The 24,830-nt window shown below is 48.5% G+C and overlaps 1 protein-coding gene across 1 annotated transcript in view; it reads right to left on the bottom strand.

Moving 5' to 3' along the window:
- MYBBP1A (MYB binding protein 1a) overlaps nucleotides 1–24,830 on the bottom strand; it is a 71,898-nt gene that overhangs the window by 29,100 nt on the left and 17,968 nt on the right. Inside the window, exons 18-23 of the mRNA XM_068154480.1 lie at nucleotides 24,114–24,278; nucleotides 22,076–22,233; nucleotides 21,145–21,279; nucleotides 19,818–19,923; nucleotides 17,175–17,306; nucleotides 15,545–15,613 (exon numbers count right to left, since the gene is read on the bottom strand). Coding sequence (XP_068010581.1) covers nucleotides 15,545–15,613; nucleotides 17,175–17,306; nucleotides 19,818–19,923; nucleotides 21,145–21,279; nucleotides 22,076–22,233; nucleotides 24,114–24,278 — 765 coding nt within the window. The remainder of the gene's footprint in view (nucleotides 1–15,544; nucleotides 15,614–17,174; nucleotides 17,307–19,817; nucleotides 19,924–21,144; nucleotides 21,280–22,075; nucleotides 22,234–24,113; nucleotides 24,279–24,830) is intronic.

Raw genomic sequence — 24,830 nt, 5'->3', positions numbered from 1 at the left:
GATCATCACCATGGAGCTGAATCTGTTTAGGTCTTTTGAGTGCAAAATACAAATATCAATGAACTCTGTTGGCTCTGTGGTATTTTTTCCATGTCAATTTCATAGAATCATAGAATCAGTCAGGGTTGGAAGGGACCACAAGGATCATCTAGTTCCAACCCCCCTGCCATGGGCAGGGACACCCCACACTAGATCAGCCTGGCCAGAGCCTCATCCAGCCTGGGCTTAAACACCTCCAGGGATGGGGCCTCAACCACCTCCCTGGACAACCCATTCCAGGGCTTCACCACTCTCATGGTGAAGAACCTCCTCCTCACCTCCAGCCTGAATCTCCCCACCTCCAGCTTCATTCCATTCCCCCTAGTCCTATCACGCCCTGAGCAGTCCCTCCCCAGCCTTCCTGTAGCCCCCTTCAGATACTGGAAGGCCACAATTAGGTCACCTCAGAGCCTTCTCCTCTCCAGCCCCAACTCCTTCAGTCTGTCCTCATAGGAGAGGTGCTCCAGCCCTCTGCTCATCTTCATGGCCCTTCTCTGGACACCTTCCAGCACCTCCACATCCCTCTTGTAATAGGGGCTCCAGAACTGGAGGCAGTACTCCAGGTGGGGTCTCACCAGAGCTGAGCAGAGGGGGAGGATCACCTCCCTCGACCTGCTGGCCACACTTCTCCTGATGCAGCCCAGGATCTGATTGGCTTTGCGGGCTGCAAGTGCACACTGAGAGCTCCTGGTGAGCTTCTCCTCCACCAGCACCCCCAAGTCTCTCTCCTCAGGGCTGCTTTCCAGCCAGTCACTGCCCAGCCTGGATTTGTGCCTGGGATTGCCTCGACCCAGCTACAGGACCCTGCACTTGGTCTTGTTGAACCTCATGAGGTTGGCTTGTGCCCACTTCTCCAGCCTGTCAAGGTCCCTCTGGATAGCATCCCTTCCCTCCAGTGTGTCTGCTGCACCACATAGCTTGGTGTCATCAGCAAACTTGCTGAGGGTGCACTCAATGCCACTGTCCATGGCACCCACAAAGATGTTGAACAAGACTGGAACTTCCCTTCCTTTCTAACAGCCCTCTCTCTAGCTAGTTTCTAAACAAGCTAAACAGCAGTCTGCCAACAACACAAACGTTTGTGTGTCCTCTTCAGCCACTGGAACATAGCATCCCAAGTAATTCCTAGTGTCAGGCAACTTCCCACAGTGCAGAAAATGGAAAAGCAGTCACCTGCTCATCACTTGCTGGGCAGCAGGGAGATTGGGTCTCTCACCTCCATGAGAGAGGCTCAACGCCAACGACTCCAGGAATGGTGGAAATCTCTTGCTAAAACAGCTGCAAGTGGGGGAACACCAAACACACAGGATGTGGAGCTCCACTCAGGCTTTGATCCCCACTTTGGAAACTCTGCTTTTGGATTTGAGGCTTCACTACCTTGCTTCATGAATAAGGAACAAAGCTCCTTGGAAGACAGCAATGGAGACAAAACCGACTGTGAAGAGATCTCCATTCTTCTACCCCTTCTGCTGCCTCCCCTCTCCTTTGAATTTTTATTACCCTTCATAAAGCTCTCTACCCATGGCTCAGATGTTCTGCTTTAAGCAGCAGCAGCAATGAGGACTTAAGAAATCTATACAATTCTACTGCTGCTCCCAAGGCTCTGAACAGCAGCTGTCACATCGATCAGGGGGGTACTGTTAACTTCATTTTGTTGTTCCTGAGTACTTGTCTGTACTACAGAAAGTTTTATCACATTAGCTACACTGACACCTCCTCCTCCTTCTCCTCCTCCACAACATGCAAACAGCTATTGCAAGACACAAGCACTTAAACCACCACTGCTCAGTCTGGCTGAAAACGTGGAATGAGCTACACCCTACAGAAACTACCTTCAGATAATAGAGCTGCACCTGCATGAGTTATCCTCAGCCCTGACAGGGAAAATCAGTCACTGCCTTTAATGACAAAGGCACCAGGATGTTTTTTCTAAGTGCACTTGAGCCAGCAGAAAACCCAGGATCAGCACTCAAGACAGTGGAGCAGTCTGCCTGCAGAGCAGGGCACACATAGAGTATTCACTTACACACAGATTTCCTCATGCCCTGAAACATCAATACTTCAGTTGTCTAATCAGGGACTCTGCAAATCACATTCTCCCTCTTACTGCTGAGGAGAGGATTGTTTCCATGCTTGGCTCCTCTGCAAACAGTGCTCTGGAGGATGCTCTCACCAGAGCAAAAGCCTCATCTTCCATTTGCTTAACCAGAGAAGCCCACTTGTGAGAGGCTGCTTGCTGCAAGGGGACAATTTCAGACTGGGTATTAGGACAAATTTCTTCACTGAATGAGTGGTCAGGCATTGGGAATGGCTGCCCAGGGAGGTGGTGGAGTCATCAGGAACAGTATGGCCAGCAGGAGCAGGGAGGTCATTCTGCCCCTGTACACTGCACTGGTTAGGCCACACCTCGAGTACTGTGTCCAGTTCTGGGTTCCTCAGTTTAGGAAGGAGGTTGACTTGCTGGAACGAGTCCAGAGAAGGGCAACGAAGTTGGTGAGGGGTTTGGAACACAGCCCTGTGAGGAGAGGCTGAGGGAGCTGGGGCTGCTTAGCCTGGAGAAGAGGAGACTCAGGGGTGACCTTATTGCTCTCTACAACTTCCTGAAGGGAAGTTGTAGACAGGCAGAGGTTGGTCTCTTCTCCCAGGCAACCAGCACTAGAACAAGAGAACACAGTCTCAAGCTGCGCCAGGAGAGGTTGAGGCTGGAGTTTAGGAGGAAGTTCTACACAGAGAGAGTGATTGCCCATTGGAATGTGCTGTCTGAGGAGGTGGTGGAGTCACCATCATTGGAGGTGTTTAGGAAGAGCATGGATGGGGTGCTTGGTGCCATGTTGGGTGATAGGTTGGACACGATGATCTTGAAGGTCTCTTCCAACCTATTCTATTCTATTCTAATCATCCCTGGAGGTGTTCAAGAAGCATCTGGACATGGCACTTTGGTGCATGGTTTAATGACCATGGTGGTGGTGGGTTGAGGGTTGGACTCAGTGATCTTAGAGGTCTTTTCCAACCATAACCAGTCTAGGATTCTATGATTTGTGCCCAGTACAAGTGAGCACACTACAGCTGCTTCCTCCAGCACTGTTCTGTGGTTGAAAATGTCAAGGACTTGTCAAGGCTGGCTGGGAAATAAAGGGGGAAAAAATACTTTAAAAATACTTTAAACCCATTAAAATCAAAGCTCCCTCCTACAGCCACCACTACCTAACAAGAGTGAGTGACAGAAAGAAGGTGTTGCTAGATTTTGAAGGCAGTAGAGAGGAGTCAGTGCACACATGGAGAAGATTTGACACCACAGGTCTGCAGGACATGTGGACAGTCAAGACACTGAACACCTAAACCAGCACACTGGAGTCCTGGGCCAGGCCTGGCTAATGGTATTAGACACCAGCTTTGACCATTTCATTTGCATAGAACAAAGATACAGCTGGTGAGCATTCAAGGCTGGGAAAGGCATTATTTACCTTGTGCTCTTCTTTCACCAGAGGCCAACAGGCAGACCCTCAGGACACAACAATCCATACAGAACAATCCATATATTGGCCTGCTGCTCTGGTGAACAGAGAGATTCATTTCTCCCTGGGGTAACCACTTACCATATCAGAAAGGCCAATCAGTCTTAATGGTTCCCTCCCCTCAAAAAAAGTCAATATCTTATTATGCTAAATTCTTGAAAAATAAAGGGATGCCATAATTAAGTGAGCCATGAGAGCACAAGACAAATCCGCAGCAGAGCACAGAGCAGAGCCCAGGAGCACTGGGGTTTTCTTGCCTTTTCCATGATGCCCCAGTACGAGACTGAAACACTGGTGGAGATCTATGGATGCCACAGGGCATGTTGAGACCAGAGGAGAAAGGAACAGCAATGAACTCTGTGCAGTGCAGCCAAGCCTCTCACTTCCCACATTCAGAAGTAAAAATAGTTTTAAAGACATGCCCATTTCCACTCCTGACTCACAAGTACACTTTCCTCAAATGAAGAGCAAAGTCACAATTTAACAGAACACCTCTCAGACCATTTCATTTCTTCATATGGGCCTGCTTGTTTTGCAGCATTTTTCCCCTTTGCTCTTTACAAGCTCCTCACTCTGAACACCACAGCAAGACAGCTCTTCTGTTCAGAAATCAAAGCAAAGAAATCACAGAATGCCTCACTAGCTGAGGCTCAAAGAAACACTGCCAAATATCAAGAAACCTCTAAATCATCTCGGGCATTATCCTTTCTCTCAATCTCGGCTTTGCTCCTGATTAAAAAAAACCCAAACCAAACCAAATCATCCTATCCCCAAAGCTTTCATTTCTCTCAGGTTTTGATTCTTACACACACACACACACACATATTATTATGCTGTATAGAATAGAATAGGAATATAATTGGAATAGAATAGGAGTAGAGTAGAGTAGAGTAGAGTAGAGTAGAGTAGAGTAGAGTAGAGTAGAGTAGAGTAGAGTAGAGTAGAGTAGAGTAGAGTAGAGTAGAGTAGAGTAGAATAGAATAGAATAGAATAGAATAGGACCAGAGCAGACCAGGTTGGAAGAGACCTTCAAGGTCATCACATCCAACCCATCAACCAATCCAACCCACCTAAACAACTAACCCATGGTACCAAGCACCCCATCAAGTCTCCTCCTGAACACCTCCAGTGATGGTGACGCCACCACCTCCCCGGGCAGCACATTTCAATGGGCAATCTCTCTCTCTGTATAGAACTTCTTCCTCCTAAACTCCAGCCTAAACCTCCCCTGGCACAGCTTGAGACTGTGTCCTCTTGTTCTGGTGCTGGCTGCCTGGGAGAAGAGACCAACCTCTGCCTGTCTACAACTCCCCTTAAGGTAGTTGTAGACAGCAAGAAGGTCACCCCTGAGCCTCCTCTTCTCCAGGCTAAGCAACCCCAGCTCCCTCAGCCTCTCCTCACAGGGCTGTGCTCCAAACCCCTCCCCAGCTTTGTTGCCCATCTCTGGACTCGTTCCAGCAAGTCAACCTCCTTCCTAAACTGAGGGGCCCAGAACTGGACACAGGACTCGAGGTGTGGCCTAACCAGTGCTGAGTACAGGGGCAGAATGACCTCCCTGCTCCTGCTGGCCACACTGTTCCTGATGCAGGCCAGGATGCCATTGGCCCTCTTGGCCACCTGGGCACACTGCAGGCTCATGTTCAGCCTACTATCAACCAGTACCCCCAGGTCCCTCTCTGCCTGGCTGCTCTCCAGCCACTCTGACCCCAGCCTGTAGCTCTGCATGGGGTTGCTGTGGCCATTATCAAACATCAGCTCCCCTGACACCTCAAGTTGCTTTCACACCTCGCTAAGACCAAGAACAAAACCATCCCCCTCCTGGCTGCTCTTCCCAAGGTTCTGGAAGCCAGATGTCTCCTCTGCACAACAAAGCCAATTTCCCTTAATGCAGGAGAGACATGCAATGGGATTTTCTTTAGGCTATTCAGAAGGCAGCTACCATACCAAGCAGCCTCTTTAAAAAGGCTCTGCTGAAGTCAAATTCAATAACTTAGGAGATTTAAGAGCACTACACACATCCCCCAAAAGACCCCACGTTGCCTAGGCACTGTGTGCCTTTTTAGCAGCTGTCCTTGATTCACTGGACCACTCTTGATGTTGCAAGGACAAAAGTCTTCATCTTCTGAGAACATTCATCAGCAGATAATGAGAAATTAGAATTCCAATCCACTCAAACATCTACTCTCGAAGTTTCTCTTTCAAGCAGTATCAAGAAAAAAAGAAGATAGAAGTCAGTGAAATTGTTAGCTTGGAACACTGAAATAAACAGCACAGCTAAGCAAGGAAAACAGAAGAGTTGGAAATTGCACTGGGCTGAACTTTGCCTATCCAACGATTTGGATGCTTGCCAGCAAGACTTTATCTTCTCACAGAACCCACCCAGAGCAGCACCATCAGATGACATTGCCTTTAGGAAGAGGGACGTGGCTTGAGACCCCCTTTCTGCTAGGAGGTTGCTGGGACATCCCACAGAGGAATTCAGGCTCCTTTCTTGTGTTTAACTTGTGCTGAGTGGCATTTCACTGCATAGCAAGGGAAAGCAAAACTAGAAGACGAATCCCATTCCTCCTACACCCCCCAAGCAACAAAAAGGGACCTACCATGTCCTACACACACTCTTACGAACATCCTTGTCAGTAAAGGGACCTGGGGGTGCTGGTTGACAGCTGCCTAAACATGAGCCAGAAGTGTGCCCAGGTGGCCAAGAAGGCCAATGGCATCCTGGCATGCATCATGAATAGTGTGGCCAGCAGGAACAGGGAAGTCATTGTGCCCCTGTACTCTGCACTGGTTAGGCCACACCTTGAGTCCTGTGTCCAGTTCTGGGCCCCTCAATTTAAGAAGGACATTGAGACACTTGAATGTGTCCAGAGAAGGGCAATGAGGCTGGGGAGAGGCCTCAAGCACAAGTCCTATGAGGAGAGGCTGAGGGAGCTGGGGTTGCTTAGCCTGGAGAAGAGGAGGCTCAGGGAGAGACCTCACTGCTGTCTACAACTCCCTGAAGGGAGGTTGTAGCTAGGAAGGGGTTGGTCTCTTCTCCCAGGCAACCAGCACCAGAACAAGGGACACAGTCTCAAGCTGCACCAGGGGAAGTTTAGGCTAGAGGTCAGGAGAAAGTTCTTCACTGAGAGAGTCATTAGCTATTGGAAGGTGCTGCCCAGGGAGGTGGTGAAGTCCCCATCCCTGGAGGTGTTCAAGAGGGGATTGGACGTGGCACTTGGTGCCATGGTTTAGTCATGAGGTCTGTGGTGATGGGTTGGACTTGATGATCTTTGAGGTCTCTTCCAACCTTGGTGATTCTGTGAATTCAGCCCAGGTTGACACTGTTCAATGCTGATTAGGGATCTTTCTTCACATGCCAACAGAACACCCTCCCAACACACTTCTTAGTATTCCCAAACCGAGATCCAACAGCCCACCACAAACCCAGCAGAAATCATTACCCAGGGGCTCCAACAAAACAAGATTCTCTCCTGATGTTTCTGTAACATTTTGCAGCAGGAATATAACTCAAGCCCAAGACTGAAGCAGTCACCAATTTGATCACAAGCACAGACATTTCTTCTTCCCCTCCTGTTTTCTTGTCACGCTGTCATTAAATACATGGCAATGATCTTGCCTCCAAGCAAACTCTCCCCATTTGCTCTACACAAACATCTACTCATCAAACTGTTCAAGGGGCTGTGTTTGGCAGGCTGAGCAGAACACACTTGGGTGGTTCACTCTCTTTTTCAAAGCTATCAACTCCCCATGTGTCAGATGGCAAGTTTCATTTAGGAGGCTAGGAAATTATTCAGTCTCAGATATATACCATATCACAGTGATTTTCCAACTCAGCAAGTCCATCCAATATGCAGGGCTGTTAATGCTGCTGCTCAGTCCCATCCTTGGATAGCTCTTGCCAGCAGCTGTATCTACAGGAACAACTAAATTGTGTCTGACCTTGTCATATTCTCACTTCTTCCTAGCAACAGACTCGAATCGTTCTGCCACCGTGGAGGGTTTGGTGCATCATCATTCACACCATCAGCTGACCAGTAGTGAGCAGAATAAGCACAGTCTGCATCTGCAGGGTTGGGATAAAGAGGCAGCCAAGAGCTTCTTCATGTTCTGTTTGTGCTGCCTGGAGTATGGTGGAACATAAAGCCTGGGACTGTCACTGGGCAGTTGCTCTGTGCCAGTCCATTAATGCTTGGCATCGTTATGGATTTGTATGTGGGCAAGGCAGGCATCTATCTGCTAGACACTTCTTGCAGAGGACACACAGAGGCCATTAAAAAGCAACAAAAATTACAGCAAAGAAGCCAACAGGACCAAAAAATATATATATATATATATATATATATATGTATATGAACACAACCAGCTGACAATGTGCCTGGTGCTCCAGTGACACCCTGCAGACTCAGTGACAGGGGTCTCCTGTTCAGCTGAAACACAACCAGGAGCACACAAAGTTCTCAGTGCAAATGCAAGGAGAAATTTCTGCTGGGGGATTTCAAGAGCTCAGCTCAAATGCAGTCAAGAGAGCCTGAAAAATTGAAACTGGTCTTTTGAATTTTCCAACCAGCTTGCAAAAGTCAGAGGAAAGGGACAGAAGCTTGGCTTACAAAGCAGTTCATCAGGGCACGCTATGTTTTACTGTGGCCTCAAACACCTTTCCAAACAACATCAGAGACTACTTAGAGATGCTGACAATGTCCTCCAACTTGCCAAAGGGAGATACAGTTTCTCTGAGCTCTCCTAATGCAGAGGATGCTCTCAAAAATGAAATGTTGAGACACAATAATCCACACCCACAACCATCCTAAAGGTCTAGGAATTAAAAATCTCTACACAAAAATGTAGAGTGCCCTGGCCCTGACCCAGCAAAGCACTTAAGCATTCATGTGAAGTTCTCCCTCCTACTGTCAGAGGGACAGTTTACATAGCCAGAGCTAGCACATGTCACAGGGGGTTGCTGGCTCGTGATCAGATAGCTCAAAAACACACCAGAGCCCACCCATAGCTCAGCTTTACCTTGCAAAACACAGGATCTCCTTGACCATCTCCTTTCACAAAACAAAAACAGGCCCCAGAAGCAGGATAGATGGGAGCCAAAGCATGTTCAGTTTGATGCACATTTTCCAGCTGCTGATTTCTCTCCACTGAAGAGAGGGCACACACTGAGCAGAGGAGGGCAAAAAGGAAGCGGTCCGCAGGCAGCAGCCACTCTGTGTCACACAGCAGCTGTGGGTAACTCACTCTCTGAAGGTCTGCTCACCTCAAGCAGACCCTGGGATGAGCCCTCCCTCTAGTGACACCTCTAGAGAGGACACAGCACAGCGTGTCCCTCTGCCGAGGAGATGGAGGCTGCTCTGAATGGCACCTCCCAGTCACGGTCTGCTGCTTAACAAGCACCGGCAGCCCACTTCTCATTTCTGATGCAAAGGAGGTAGAGCTGAACTGGTGCTGGTGCTTATCTGGGGAGGTTTATTTTGCTTCACTGTTGGCAACAGCTTATGCAAAATGCTCCATGGCAAGTCCTTCCTCTACCACCTGCTGGAAACTCTCAGGGAGAATGGAGGCAAGGCCCAGTGCATTGCTGTGGGGATGCATTCATCTCTCACAGCACGAGCAGGAACACTCCCACACGCACACACAGAGGGGTGCTGGGTTCTGGTGCTCTGTGGTGTTCTTGCTGCATTAAAGTTTAATTACTTTTTAACTTAGATATTTACACAGAACATAAACTGTTCAGGAGGATAACTGACAATCAGCCAGCATCTCTTTGGCAAGGCTCTGGGATCATATTTTACTCCCCTAGCGATGGCAGCTCTGGCACAGTCTTGCTTCAGTCCTGTAAAACTTGTGTCTATATATGTTTGATCCCTTTGGGGAGGCTGCCAAAGCACCAAGATTAATTAACAACTTCCCTACAATACATCCTCTAGCAGACAGATCTTCAAGGCTTCTTTGTCACAGACTGCTTCATAAAAACACGTGTTGAAATATTAACGAATCTATATGACATAAGATGACATTTTGAACCCTGTCTCAGTGCCCATTCTCATCTCCACACTGAGTAAAACAACTTTCAGTAGTTTCATGACAGCCCTGCACTTACATCAGCTTTGCAGAGTTCTAGCCTGAGTTGGCAAGAAAAGAAACTCACTTGATGGACAAATACAGCACTGTTACACCGCCAGCTACTGCAGCATCCTCAACCAACAGAGTTTTAAATGCAAGACAAGAATGCAGGCAAACTGATGAGTGACTACAGTGCAAGACAACTGCAAAGGTTCTTAGCAGCTGTGTTGAAGTGCACAGCCCTAAAGCCTTTCCCAAAGGAACATTACAGCTGAGTTGTGTAAACCCCCAGAAAAGGTTACAGAGGAGTAGACCAAGTGTTTGCCAACACAAGGCAGGCAGAGAGAGCACTTCACACTTGGTAACAGTGGATGTTTCATTTACTACTCTTTCTTTCCAAGCTGGTTTCAAGACCTGGTGTCAATAAGCCAGATGTCTCAAGGACAAGCATGGTTGTTCCAGTCCAGGCTTCCAGAGAGGCTGTGCTCAGCTTGTTTCCAGTTCAGAACTGGCACTTGCAGCAGGCACTTACCTGCAGCAGGCTGCAGCAGCAGTAAGCCTGGGCACTGCAATGCAACCAGCCACACATTTTATTTCTTCACCTCATCATCTGACTAACAGAGGACATTTTTGGGGTAGAAGCGTCAAGTTCATGAACTCATCCAGGTCCCTGGCTGTCCTGGCACATATGAGAATGGAAGGGAAGCAATGCAGTAAGCACCTCACACAACTAGCAATGCTAGCAGTGCTCTAACAGCACTGGGAGAACCACCCAGGACCACACCATTACAGAACTAGACTGTAGCTATGCTTGTCACACTGATGCTGCTAAAAATAAACCAGGAAGCCATTCCTCATCTAAGGCTCAGGAGAGTTCTGGTATGTAGCTGAGTCATGCAACAATCACTAAACTAAACACATCTTGATCCCTGGTTTATACACCATCAGGGCAAGCCAAACACTCAAGCCTTTTGTGGCACTGAAAAAGCAACACTGCACCCACTGAAACAAGGCACAAGGAAGTAATCTAAAGGTCAAGGTCTCCTGGAAAACAATTACAGTACCAAGGTCAAATTGCACTAAGAAAGGAGGAAGCAAGAACAAGCTCATAGGCAGGGTTTTTTCTACACAGAGTTTGAGAGAGTGTGTTGAGTGCTCTTGGAAGACATCAGACTGACAGCAACATCCTTAGTCCACAGAACAGCCCAAGCCTCCCTCACCTGTCAGCACTACACACATTCTGCTTGGCTAACTGCAAGGCTTTGCATTGCCAATGAAATCATAGAATCATAGAACTGTCTTGGTTGGAAAAGCCTTCTAAGAACACAGAGTCCAACTGGTCAGCCTAACACCACCGTGGCCATTAAGCCACATCCCAAAGTGCCATGTCTACACATTTCTTGAACACCTCCAGGGATGATGACTCCACCACCACCCTGGGCAGCCTCCTCCAGTGCCTGACCACTCTTTCTGTAAAGAGAATGCCTGGAACAAGGTGATTTTGCACATTCACTGTCATGCAGATCTTCATCTTGTATCTTTCCCTTTTGAATAGGTACTAAGTGAATTCAGGGTGGGATGACCACCCCCCTTCCCTGGTCAAGCATCCCTTGCCCTTCATTCTCCACTCACAAAGGCACCAGTCTCTCCAGCTCTTTTGTCCAGGGAACTTGCTGTATTACTGTCCCCTGCAGGTATCCACACTCCAGGAGCAACATCAGAGCAACAGGACTGGGCCACATGTACAAACTCCAGTCTCAGTAAGACCACTGCAAATTCACCTTTCCAGTCTAAAACTTGTTACACAGGTTGAACTCTCTGTGAAGGAACCCTACCAACCCAACCACTGTGAGCCAGGTTTAAAAGTGCCTTGAAAGCTCTCACCCGCCCCCCCCCCAAAGTGCTGCTCATTTTATCTCACAAATTACTTCAGCATGGAGGTGAAAACCTTACTGCTGCTCTAGGCATGTAGGAAGCATCAGAGGAATTTGATGCCAGTCACACTATCTAAAGTTTTTATTCTAAAGCACCCTTTTTTTCTGTCCCTGCTAAGCTTTGAATCAAGATGTACCCTGTGATACAACTGCCTTTGGATCTCTCCTCTCTCTGGTCTACAGCAATCACACAGTTGTCAAAGGCATGCACCCCAGAAAGGCAACCCCCAGCAGCTACAACCATCTTTACAGACACAGCTCTGCTACTGAGAGTTCCATGTTCTCTGGATTTTAAAGGTAACTGAAGGAGACAGCATGCACAGAGAGGCAAAACCCAGCTGCCCAAGTCATCAGCTACAGGCCACAGTCCACACAAACTCTATTCTCCAATGTTTTTATCCTCGCTTCACAGAAGCCATAATTCCATGTTAACAAACACTGCAGTTTGAAATAAATCACAGCTTTCAGCCGGCCACTCCTGCCCTTGAATTAATAACTATCTTTGTGCCCTGAACAAGACCAGGGAATTGATCAAAGTTATTTTTAACAGAGCAAAAGGAAAAAAAAAAAAAATATAAGAGCATGGGAGCCAGGGGAAGGTAAGCTCCCAGCCAAATCACCCTCAGGTCCCTTCTACATCAGAACTGCATGGACACTTGGGCACCAGGCAGACAGGGAGGTCCCAAGGTCAGCACAAATGGCTGGGGTTGGAGAGGACAGATTGATCCTCTTCTAGCCAATGCCAGCTGAGCAGCATTTAGAATCACAGAATCAACAAGGTTGGAAAAGACCTCAAAGATCATCAAGTCCAACCTCTCACTCAACACCTCACGACTACTAGACCATGGCTCCAATGCCACATCCAATCCCCTCTTGAACACCTCCAGGGATGGGGACTCCACCACCTCCCTGGGCAGCACATTCCAATGGCTAACAACTAAATTTGAACAGCCCCTGCATTTCCTAGAGGAATCTCTCTCAGTTACAACTGCCCAGAAATGGAGTTTGACAGATCTGCAGCAGCTTGCCACAGAAGGACAGGAACATTCCACATACAGTTTGGGCTTGCTGTTTGTCACAAGAGCCCAGACAGGGCTAGGTCTTGCCATACACCAAGTGGCTTACTGAGCACCCAGGAAAATGTGCTGTAAATGGCTTCTACCAGGCCAGTCCAGGGCCATCACTCAGTGATCAAGTTTGACTTTACACTAGAGGCCCCAACATCAGCAGAGACCCCTGAAGCAAGAGCTGGACATATATGCTGGTGGCCACAACATCCCATCTTAAAGGTCTTAAAAACCTCAGGGAGCAGACTGGCTGAGAGGATGAAACAGACCTTCTACCTCCATGCTGCTCTCACAAACTCCCAGGCATTCAGGGTGAGGAGGAGGGAACACTCTCCCTTACATCCTCCTCACAAACCACTTTTCCTATTCTTCAAAACTACCTAAACACCCAGTCTGAAGGTACATCCACTTCTCCAACCCCCAAGTGGCCTCCCCCAGGCCTTGGGACAGTGGCCAGCAGCCCTGCTGGACCAGAGCCCCAGGGCTCATTACCAGGCAGCATGAAACACTTGGCCAGAGCTGTGAGCCTCCACCTTCCCGTGCAGAGCACAGCTCTCCCCACCCAGCACAGCCTGGAGGATGCCCTGCCAAAGGGATGCACAGAGCCAAGAAGACAAAAATCACAGTGGGATTAGCTGTTCATACAGATGCACCAGGCCTAGCCAGAATGATCAGCATTAATAACAGAAGTGTTAGCAGGGGAATTAAGCCTCATGTCTCTGGGACTAAGCTAGTTGGATGACTAGAATCCAGCACTCAGGGGCTGAAAATGGAAGGCTACACCACTCACCTCTTGACCATCAGGGCTGGCCAACGTCAGGGTATCAGAAGACCTTTGGTGCCTTAAGACTTCTGAGTTAGGACAGCCCTTGTGGTAGCTGAGCCCCTCCACCTCAGTCCCCCCAGAGCTTTCAGGAGCTACAGAGACTCTAGAGAAGTTAGCCCTCTGCTTTACCCATAGCATCACTTTGCCCTTCTAGCTGGCTCCCTACTCTACCCTTAGGATACCATCAAAGCACATTTGCATTCAGAATTAGTGGGAAAATGTAACTGAAAACTTGGCAAGTTGGACATGTGATGAGGGAAAGGCAGAATTCCTGAAAAGGAAGCAGTGTGCAAAAGCAGCAAAGCTGTGGCTCCAAACTCCACAGGCTCCCCTCAGCTTACTCTCCACGCTGCCTTTGTTTGAACAGGAGCACACCCATGTCCTCTACCCAGTCTCCCCCACACAATGCACTGCACATCCTCCCCTGCTCCACCCACCCACAGATAAACAGGCTATGGAAACAGAGCTTGAGTAGGTAACTGTGGAAGCCCTGAAAGAAGGACAATGCTGTTCCCTGTGGGGAAGCAGAGACACCCACATAATGAAGCTGTCTGCTTGGGATGCTGTTTTGTCTCTTGAGGACAGGATCAAGTATGTGCCTTACAATCATTCTGTTTGTTATTTCTGTAACACATCCTTATGTCTGTCTTCTGAAATTACTAACAGCTTAGTTGACTCTCTTTTTTTCCTCTTTTTTTGTTCTTCTTCCAATTAGAGCCATTCTTGTTGGGTAAATGAGCCTGAAATGCAATTTACTCTGACAAGTAAAGCAGCCCTACTGTAAATGCCTACCTAGCACTTCACATTCCCTCCAATGATCATAAACAACAAAGAGCTATTTATGCCACAGAGAAAGGTCAAGCCAGAATGTACTTCTGCAGGGGACAGATGCAGGTTACAGCTAGGGGATGGGAAAGTTTGAGGTCCAGGGCTACTGACCTGAAGGGGTTCTGGTTATTAACTGTGAAGAAGGCACCCCCATGGCAGTGCATGCTGCACTGAAAACCCAGACAGGCCTCACTGCAGCAGCGAGCTGGGCACTCACCCTGCAATGGTTTATTGATAAGGCTCCACTAATTTTGTGTTAGTCAGGCACAGGCAATCAACCATCACAAATCAGATCTATAGTACAGGTGGTTTTAAATCAGACACAGGAGCACATGGCCTGGAAAATGTGGGACAGCTGGGAAGGCGCAGAGCAGTGTCCAGAAACTAAGCTCAAGTTAGCATAGGGAGGGAAGGATTACATGAGCCAGCAGTGTGCCCAGGTGGCCAGGAAGGCCAATGGCATCCTGGCCTGTATCAGAAACAGAGTGGCCAGCAGGAGCAGGGAGGTCATTCTGCCCCTGTACTAGACACTGCTTAGGCCACACCTTGAGTCCTGTGTCCAGTTCTGGGCCCTTCAGTTTAGGAAAGATGTTGACTTGCTGGAACCTGTCCAGAGAAGGGCAACAAAGCTGGGGAGGGGTTTGGAGCACAGCCCTGTGAGGAGAGGCTGAGGGAGCTGGGGTTGCTTAGCCTGGAGAGGAGGAGGCTCAGAGGAGACCTTATTGCTGTCTACAACTACCTGAAGGGAGGTTGGAGCCAGGTGGGGGTTGGTCTCTTCTCCCAGGCACCCAGCACCAGAACAAGAGGACACAATCCCAAGCTGTGCCAGGGGAGATTTAGGTTGGATGTTAGGAAGTTCTTCACAAAAAGAGTGATTGGCCATTGGAATGTGCTGCCCAGGGAGGTGGTGGAGTCCCCATCCCTGGAGATGGTCAAGAGGGTATTGGACGTGGCACTTGGTGCCATGGTTTAGTTAGCCATGAGGTGTTGGGTGATAGGTTGGACTTGATGATCTCTGAAGTCTTTTCCAACCTTATTCATTCTATGATTCTAAGAACCCCTCTGACTGTGAATTCTACAGCTTCAGTCACACACCCGAAGCATCCAGGCAGTGTATATAAAAGCCCTCCCTCCAGGAAGCCCACTTCTCCAAACTGGGCAGCAGAGAAGGCAGCAAAAAGCACATTAAGCATCACCTGAGCTGCCAGGACTAAGTGACTTCTCTGAGTGTTTCATGCAGCTTTGTTTGTTTGCTTGCTTGCTTACCTGCTGATGCTGCCTGGTCGCTGCTGTGATAGACTTGACAAGGGTATCTACTAATGGCTTGCACATGATCTGTAACAAAGACAACACACAGTCTCTTATTAGTGGTTTGCTGACAGACAGGTTTGTTTTTCAAGCAAAACAGTCTGTATTTTACACAGCTCCTTGAATGAGAAGGAAATGCCAAGAGAAAGAAAGGGAACTGCCTAGAGATCAGCAACAGCTTACTTGAAAATTAACAGCTTTGCTCACACCAGCCCTGAGTGAAATCTTGATCACAAGGCCATCAGCAACAAAACTCTGACAGTGGAACAATCAAAGATTTCACTGCTTGTGCTCTGCCTGGTTCTTGGTTTACATCTGCATCTGCCTAACACTTTCTGCAGCCCATTCAGGATGTGCAGAGGAACAGTTCCAGAGACAAAGGAGCTCAGGCAGGCTGAGTTAGACTGCAGTGAGTCTTGACCTAAACAACCTTTCCAGAGCTTGGGTGATTATCAGCAAAGCCTGATGAACCTGTGTTCTGGCCAAACCTGCCAATTTCTGTTTATAGGCAATACATTTCCAAAGTCAGGGGCACAAGGAATGTGTATCCTCCCACCCTCCCACAAGACATCAATTCTAAAGGGTTGAAGCCCTTGAGAAATGGCTTCTGGTAGCTGACTCTGACCTAGAAAGCCCTGAAGAACTGTGTGACATTCAGACCCAGGGCCTATTTCTTTCAAACTGCCTGTCCTTATAGTGGAGACCAGCTCCTGGTCAAGTTTGCAGGAAATACCTCAAACACTTCAGACACTGACACTGTCAGAACACCCAGCTTGCAGATCAGGTTCCAATTAGACTCTACACTCCACAGCTTGCTTTGAAGAAAACTGATCAACTGAGTCAGAGCAAAGCTGGACAGGAGCTACCTTAGCTGTCTAAACAAGTTGGTCCTTCTGCCTTTGTGCAGACCTTGCTCAGTCTGAAATACTGGGTAAAAAAAAACCCAGTGCTCCTTGGGCTGTGCTCTAAAGAGCAGCTTTCTGTTCACCTACATTCTTCATCCAGTATCCCAATCCAAAGCACAAACAAGATCCTGGCCTTCTGCAGCACTGCCACCAAAACATGCAGTGTTAAAGAGACTTTGAATAATAGAATCAATAAGGTTGGAAAAGACTTCAGAGATCATCAAACCCAACCTGTCTCCCAAGATCTCATGACTACTAAACCATGGCACCAAGTGCCATGTCCAGGCCCTTTCTGAACACCTCCAGGGATGGTGACTCCACCACCTTCCTGGGCAGCACATTCCAATGGCTAACAACTCTTTCCATGAAGAACTTTCTCCTCACCTCAAGCCTAAACCTCCCCTGGCACAGCTTGAGATTGTGTCCTCTTGGTGCTGGTTGCCTGGGAGAAGAGACCAACCCCCTCCTAGCTACAGCCTCCCTTCAGGTAGTTGTAGAGAGCAACTCTGAGCCTCCTCTTCTCCAGGCTTCCCTTGAGCAGGTGAAGATCATAAGAAACCTTGAAGCACTGTTTTTAAAAGCCCACAATAAAGCAGAGAAGTTTCTCTCCCTGTTCTCCTCAGAGTTACAGCTGCACTTTGGAGCCAGCAGCAAACAAACGTGCCCCAGTCAGCGGCACTCACCGGGAAGCGTCTGAAGAGATCGTGGAACATGGCGCCTGTGAGGGCACTCTTGCGCTTGGTGAAGAACTGTGTCAGTGCCTGCTGGTATATCTCAGTCACCCTCTCCATATTCAAACACCCTGTGCTCACCAGCTGGGGGGGAGAAAGCAGAACAGAAACATTTCCAGTGAAACAAAAGGCTGACTCACTAGCCATGAAGTAATTCTGTTCTACTGGTGCGTGCAGATTTCTCCAACCCATTCTTAGAGTCACAGAATGGTCCAGGCCACAAGGGACCTCCAAAGGCCATCCAGTCCAACTTCCCTGCAGTCAGCAGGGACATCCTCAACTAAGATCAGGCTGCCCAGGGCCTCACTGAGCCTTACCTTGAATATCTCCAGGGAAGGGGCCTCAGCTGCCTCCCTGGGCAACCTGTTCCAGTGTTCCACCATCCTCATAGTAAAGAGCTTCTTCCTGATATCCAATCTAAATCTGCCCTGCTCTAGTTTGAAGCCATTGCCCCTTGTCCTGTCACTGCAGGGCTTTGTAAACAGTTTCTCTCCATCCTTCCTTCTTGGGTACATCTCCTTCCTAGGAGATACACCACAGAACCATGAGGAAGCAAGGGCAGCCCCAAACATGCTCTCCCAAGAGCCAACGGCTGTCCATGGAGGGGAGCACAGCTTTTTAGTAAGATTAATACACACTGCAAGGTTTCTGGTGGACCTGTCCAACACAAGAGGTTCACAGAGAACTCAAAAGACCATCCTGCAGCAGCTGTGCTGTGCACAGGGTGTTCTCAGGTATAGAGCTACCTGAATCTGTAGATATTAGTGTATGCAGGTATCTACACCTCAGAAGCTATATTCAGGATTTCCAGGTATCCAGCAGACAAGCCCCAGCTCCGATCAGGAGTCCAGCAACCCTAGAACTGTCTCAATGCTCTAATATTCACCTCTAGGGAACAAGTAAACCCAGATATACAGCAAGCAGCTGAAACCTGAGCAGGCCATAAACTTGTGACTTTATGGATCTCAACTAACCCAAGGGTGACAAAAAGCAAAAGGTGAAGCATTACATCCCAACTTCCCTGACTGTTCTCACGCTGCCAGGGAAGCAAAGCTCTGAGGAAAGCACCAAAAATTAAGGCCTAGGAGGTCAAAGCTGTGATCTCCACAACAGCAGAGCCTTTTGCAAACCTCTGTCCAAGAATTTTTTCCTTGCCCCCACAGCAAGCTAAAGTCATGTTACTGTTGTGTCCCATTCTCAGGCCAAACTCCCAGTGCTACTGCAGCTGAATGCAGGCTGGAGCGGTACAGGGAAGATGGATCTTGAAATACACAGCCTCAGTTTGCTAGCCAAGTGTCTGTACTTAGCACTTATTTGACATACCCATCTGCTGGGAAAAATTTATTCCTCCTCCCATGCAGATGCTTACTGTAAAAAACTTCTTCTGCAGTAACAAGGCTTTCCCATAAATGTGGCCACTGCATCACAGGGGCTGCTCTAGTTTCACCTGTCTGCTTATTGAAAAGCTCACTCCAGGTTCTGCTCACAAAGCTCTGCTCACTCAAAACACACCACAACTTTGTCCCTGGTTTCCCACTGCAAACCCTTCCCAACCTCAGCACAACAGCAGCAGGGGCAGCATCTCACAAACTGAACTGTGTCACTTCCCTCAAACCAGCAACTCATTTCAGCTGCTAGCTGTGTCCTTGGCTGATCAAGACCACAGCTCTGTTTCCTGCAGGAACAGCCTTCCCTGTGAAGAACAAGGCAGCAAAAGTATGCTGTGAAACATGTCTCACTCTAGCCCCAGTGCCAAGTATGTAGTTTATAATCCCCATGGATCTCTGGTTTTCTTTCCAGGAAGGCCCAGCACAGAACATGAGGTGCTTGGATTAACACTCTTGGTCTCTCACTAAGCCTTAGAAGCACTGGCTATCTTTTCAGCCACCATCTCAGTGTTTGTCATTTCCAGGCCCTCCTTTGTCATGGCCTAGCCCTGCTTATTTTCCTCCACCACAAAATGTCAACAGTATTAAGGCACTGATTTGTGCACACAACCTGAGAGGTTCAAAGGCAAGTATCAGGTGAAATGCATCTTGCCAGGTTTCTGGGGGAGGTGGCTGGACTGGGCTGTCTAATACACAAGGTCACCAAATTCAGAGACCTCTGAAATTCAGCAGACAGTAGGTGAAGGTGAAGCAGACTCCCTGAGTAACAGACCCCCATAGCACAACCAAATGAGGAATATCCCTGCAAACAACTAACACTGAAACAAGGGCTGCTCCACACTCTCTGCATCCTGAGAGAACTTAGGCCAAACCTCAGAGAGATAGGAGTTCACTGTCATCCACCACTGTACTTGTGCCTCCCTGCTCCTCAGCACCCTCAAGAACTCAAGACTGACTGCCAAGAGATTAAAGGAATAAATAGCAAACCAGCCAGGGAAGCAGCATAAACATACATTAGGCTTGTCTGGCACTTAACCTGGATCCACTGTACACCAGCAGCCCCTGGCGGCTGTGGGCAAGCAGACACTGCAGGAGCAGTGAGGAAACTGCAAAGACCACACAGTGAAATGTGGTTAAGCAAGGACCACACAGTGAAATGGGGCTATGCAACTTTACTGGGAAAAAACAGAGCAGCCTGCTGCCTCACCTGGCAAGCCTGAAGGTTGCTCTGTTTCCCTGGCAGAGAGGTAGGAGGAGTTGATGACTTATCAGATGTGCTTCCTTTCAACACTCTGAGCAGGTACAATGAGGCACTGAAAAAGAAGAGAAAAAGGGGAGGACATAGCAGTTACCACAGTGTCACAGTGCCACTGCAAAGCCACCTGAGGGCAGAGGCCAAGCAATACAGGATGCTTCTACTGTAGCAAGAGAGGGTTAAAGAGTTCAAGAAGGCCCCTTCCTTGTCTAACCCTCTCTTGCCACACCTAAAGAGAAATAAACCTCAGGAGGACACATTTCACTATGTGTCACTGCAGTGAGACATCCCCACTCTCAGGCTGGTCTCCTCAAGCTCATGCTCTTGACTAGCACTCCTTGGGGATTTCTGTCTTTGCCCAGGATTCCCAAGCCTGCACAACTCAGCCAGCACTGTAGCATGGCCCTCTCAGCCCAGGCTACTGTGTGCCTGGAGAACTTGGGCACATCAGCTGAGAGAGCACACAGACAGCCTACTGCTTTTGAGAAATGTTGTTTGAACTGAGCATGGCTCCACTCAGGACTGCCACAGCCAGGAAGCTGCCAGGGGGCCATGCAGCACACACAGCCAGCTCTGTGCTGCCAGGGACATCCCACAGCTCCTACACAGCCACAAAGCAGATGTGATGCAGAGCCAACAGTGCCCAATGGCAACATGGTACCCTGTGTGCACAGGGTACCCTGTGCACATGGTACCCTGTGTGCACAGCTGTGATGAGAAATCTTAGGTGGACTATGAGTCCTGAAACTGCCTTCAAGTCAGGAGAGAGGCTCCTGGTAAATGGCACTCCCATTTACATGAGGAAGCAGCTAGATTGCTCATACCTCCTAACAACTACACACACAGCTTGTCCCAATTCACCTGTACTCAGCAGCAAAGGAGGGAAGCAAATACAATTGAGACTCATCATCATTATTGTCCTCACTCTGCTATCATGGAGACAGCAAACCACTGTGCTTAGAGAACAATCACTGCAGACTGACTGCCAATCACACCCCCACACTGAATCACACACATGCCATTACTCCTCAAGGAAGCACTTCCCACCACCAGACCATTTCTGTTTCACAGAGCCCAGAGATGATGATCACCAAAAAATGGACATCAGTTTGAAAATGCTTCAGACTGCCAGGATGACCTCATGTAAGACACAGATGCTGCCACCTCACCTTCATTCAGTCTCATGTTTCTCTGAACTGCTTTAACATGCAACATTGTCTGCTTTATTCCCAGACCAGCCCATAGCACTGAGCAGAAATGTGCCTTTTCAGACACTCACCTGAAATAATAGAGGGCCACTGAGGTGTCAGTGAGCTTGCAGGCTTTCTTCACAAGCCTCTCCACAAAAGCATGCAGATCATCTTGCAGGGCATCCACTTTTCTGCAGTACTGCTTAGGTCGGCACAAGGAGTTCCTAAAGAGCATTAAAAACAACCCCAAAGGCATTAACCACAGAAAGGGCCCTGGGAAATGGATTGTTATGAACCCTGGGCTCAAGACAACACATACAAATGGTGCTAGCTGCAGGCAGCAGAAGAGGCAGTCACTGCTGTGGCTAGAAGAGACTGCTCTTAGCCTTCAAACACCTATTCAGGAATCAGTCAGCTTTCCTCCACAGCTCCCACACACAGGGGACTGGCTGTCTGAAACCTTCCTGCTGCAGAACTGCTTCTCAACAGGGGTTAGAGAGCAGCACAGAAAATGCTTTAGAGCAGTGCTGAGGATGCCAGGGAGTGGCGTGCAGAGGACACATCATGACAAACATGGCCCAGTAAATCTGTGTCTAGTTTGTATCATGCCTCACTTCTGGCTCTGAACAGATTGTTTTCACCCTGCCTCTTTCAGTAATAACTTGTTGGGAGCCACAGCATCAACTCTGTAAGCCTAGGGAGCTGCTCTGTAGTCTGTCTCAGGGGTCAGAGACCTGTGGTCATATTCAGTGACATGGCACCGTGCCTGCAACACTGATGTTTGCTCCTAAGGTTCCCACATGCAGACAGGTGTGACACTTGAAGTCCCTTACACCAGAAACCCCAGATCCTAATTTCTATCCTGCATTGTGTACCTGTGTGGTGCTGGTAACCTAATTGCACATCATTTATAAGCACAGCAATTGTCTTCAGTCTTAGACTAACTTGTGGGATTCAGCCAACACCGCCAGTGTCCATCAAAGGCCAGTGCCCATTATCTGGAGGACTAAAGACACTTACATGAAGATATTGGCTGTTTTCTGAAGGAAGTCCACCTCCTGCTTGTCAGAGTCTGAGATCATGCAGTGTTCAATCACACGAAGGAGGGGCTCAATGACATCAAACACCAAGGGGTTCTCCGACTGCTTAGTCAGGAACACTTCGACCAGATCCAGCACCTGCAGACACAAGAGCCACTGGCATGAGAACTCATGAGGACAGAGAAACATGATGGAGCTATCCAGAGCAACTCCTTCAGACTGGAGTAGGCTACACAGAGGGATTTGCACCTGAGATTTGTATACCTTCTGCCCCCATTTGTACTGCTAGGGCATGAGAAACTGAAAACTAAACGCTTTAAACTGAAGTTTAAAGGCTGTCTACAGTCTTCAGCCTATTTTGTGCAGTGACCCCATTTAGAAACAGCAGTGAAGAGAATCACTGTCACCTGACCAGACCTGCAGTCACTATAATCTGGCACATAATCAGCATCACTGACTGACAGCTTTCACCCCTGCAAGCCCCCTTTTGACTTCCAGACAGTGCATAAAGTGAGCCTCTTCTAGCACAGCATCAGAGTGCAAATGCAGTAAAGCCAAGGGCACACTGTGTCGTTCAGCCTTCACCCTGCCTAAGCTGACACCTGATTTCTCTAAGTGAACAGCTCTACCTGGCCCTGGGTCCTGCAGTGTCCCTGGGTCCTGGAGTATCCCGGGCAGTCCATGCTGACACCAGGTGGCCTGAAGCCAGTATTACAGTCACGAGCAAGCAGGGGATGTGGACCATAATCCCCCTGATTTTTTAAGTGTGACAAGCAAACAACAAAAAGCCCACAAAACCCCACCTTAAACTGCAACATTACCAGCTCACATGCAGCTCACACTAAGGCACATCCAGCTTGCCCAGTTTACACACCCTGACAGACTGTTGGACATTGAGATGTTTGTTTCTTGCAAGAGTGATCAGACATTGGAACAGGCTGCTGAGGGAGGTGGTGGAGCCAACTGCCCCTGGAAGTGTTCCAGACATGTGTGGACATGGCACTTTGGGACACGTTTTAATGACCATGGTGGTGTTCAGTTGATGGTTGGACTTGATGATCTTAAAGGTCACTTCCAATGAAAACAAGTCTATGACTCTACTGAAATCCTGAGACACTGCCCTTGGGTAGCTGTGGGGAAGGATCTCATCAGCTGAAGTGTGCAGCTTCCAGCAAATGGAAGCCATAGTTCACTTTTTGACAGCACAGCCCTGGTGTTTGGTTTTAAGCAGGCATGTGTTCTCCTGCCCTGTCCCCAGTGGATGGATAGGCATGTCTCTATGTTGGGATTAAATAAAAGCCTCTTGAAAAGAAGTAAAAACTCCTGAAGTAAGGTCTAGGTTGGCTATTAGAAGAAACTTCTCACTGAAAGGGTTCTCAAAGACTGCAAGAGGCTCCCCAGGGAGGTGGTTGAATACTTGTCCCTGGGGGTGTTGAAAGGACACAGAGGTGTAGTGCGGAGGGACATGGCTTGGCACCAGACTTGGTGGAGTTAGATGCTGCCTGGACTCAATGATCTTAAAGGTCTTTTCCAGCCAGAATGAGTCTATGATTCTATTAAATATAGTTTACAGAGAGTTATTTTGGGGTTTTCTTGGTTTGTTTTATGGGAGGCTGAGGTCTGCTAAGTTTAGGCTGTGTTCTTTGGTACTTTTTAGGCTGAAGAAATTCCTGACTCAGTTTATAGATTTTCTGCATGATTATAGGTGTTGAAGAGGGGATTGGACGTGGCACTTGGTGCCATGGTTTAGTAGTCATGAGGTGTTGGGTGACAGGTTGGACTTGATGATCTTTGAGGTCTTTTCCAACCTGGTTGATTCTATGATTCTGTGCGAAGCCCCCAGCTACTGGCCACAATCCTGTGCCAAGCCACAACAATCCACTCCTGACCTCCAGGAGCCTACGACCTACAGGAATGTCCAAGCTGTTTACTGTTGGGAAGTAGCTCGTGGCATGCAGTAGGCTACAGCTAACATGTTAGTGAGCCAGGGGCCTTCACACCACATCCTTCCCTCCTACCTTTATCTTGAAATCCCTCCGCAGGATCTTCTCTTTCCGCATTTTGTCTTTCTCATCCTTCTTCGCCTGGATGCGCTTCTGCTGCTCTGCAAAAAGGGCTGAGATGTTCTTGTCAAGAGCCATCATAGCTTCATCATCCAGCTCCTCATCACTCTCAGCTCCTCCCTTTAGTTTTCAGAATGGAAAGACCACACGTCATTTCATGTACTTCAAAAAGACAGCGAGGAGAGAACCAGAAGCCAAGAGAAGAGTCAACAATCACAATAGGGATGTAGCTTCCTCTAGACCCAGAAAAACAACATGGGGAGGGGAAGTAGATCACAGAATCAAAAAGGCTGGAAGAGACCTCAGAGATCAAGTCCAACCTGTCACCCAACATCTCATGCCTACTAAACCATGGCACCATGTGCCACATTCAATCCATTTTTTAACACCTCCAGGGAAGGTAACTCCACCACCTCCCTGGGCAGCACATCCCAAAGGCTAACAACTCTCTCTGAGAAGAACTTTCTCTTCACCTCAAGCCTAAACCTCCCCTGGTGCAGCTTGAGACTGTGTCCTCTTGTTCTGGGTGCTGGTTGCCTGGGAGAAGAGACCAACCCCCTCCTGGCTACAACCTCCCTTCAGGTAGTTGTAGAGGGCAATAAGGTCTCCCCTGAGCCTCCTCTTCTCCAGGCTAAAGCTGGACTCAATGATCTCAAAGGTCTTTTCCAACCT

The sequence above is a fragment of the Melanerpes formicivorus genome, unplaced genomic scaffold, assembly GCF_026170545.1.
Source record: "Melanerpes formicivorus ecotype bairdi unplaced genomic scaffold, bMelFor1.0.p_v2 SCAF_29, whole genome shotgun sequence".
Taxonomy (NCBI): Eukaryota; Metazoa; Chordata; class Aves; order Piciformes; family Picidae; genus Melanerpes; species Melanerpes formicivorus.
The sequence above is the reverse complement of the archived record's forward strand: the minus strand, read 5'-3'. Positions and strand labels throughout refer to the sequence as shown.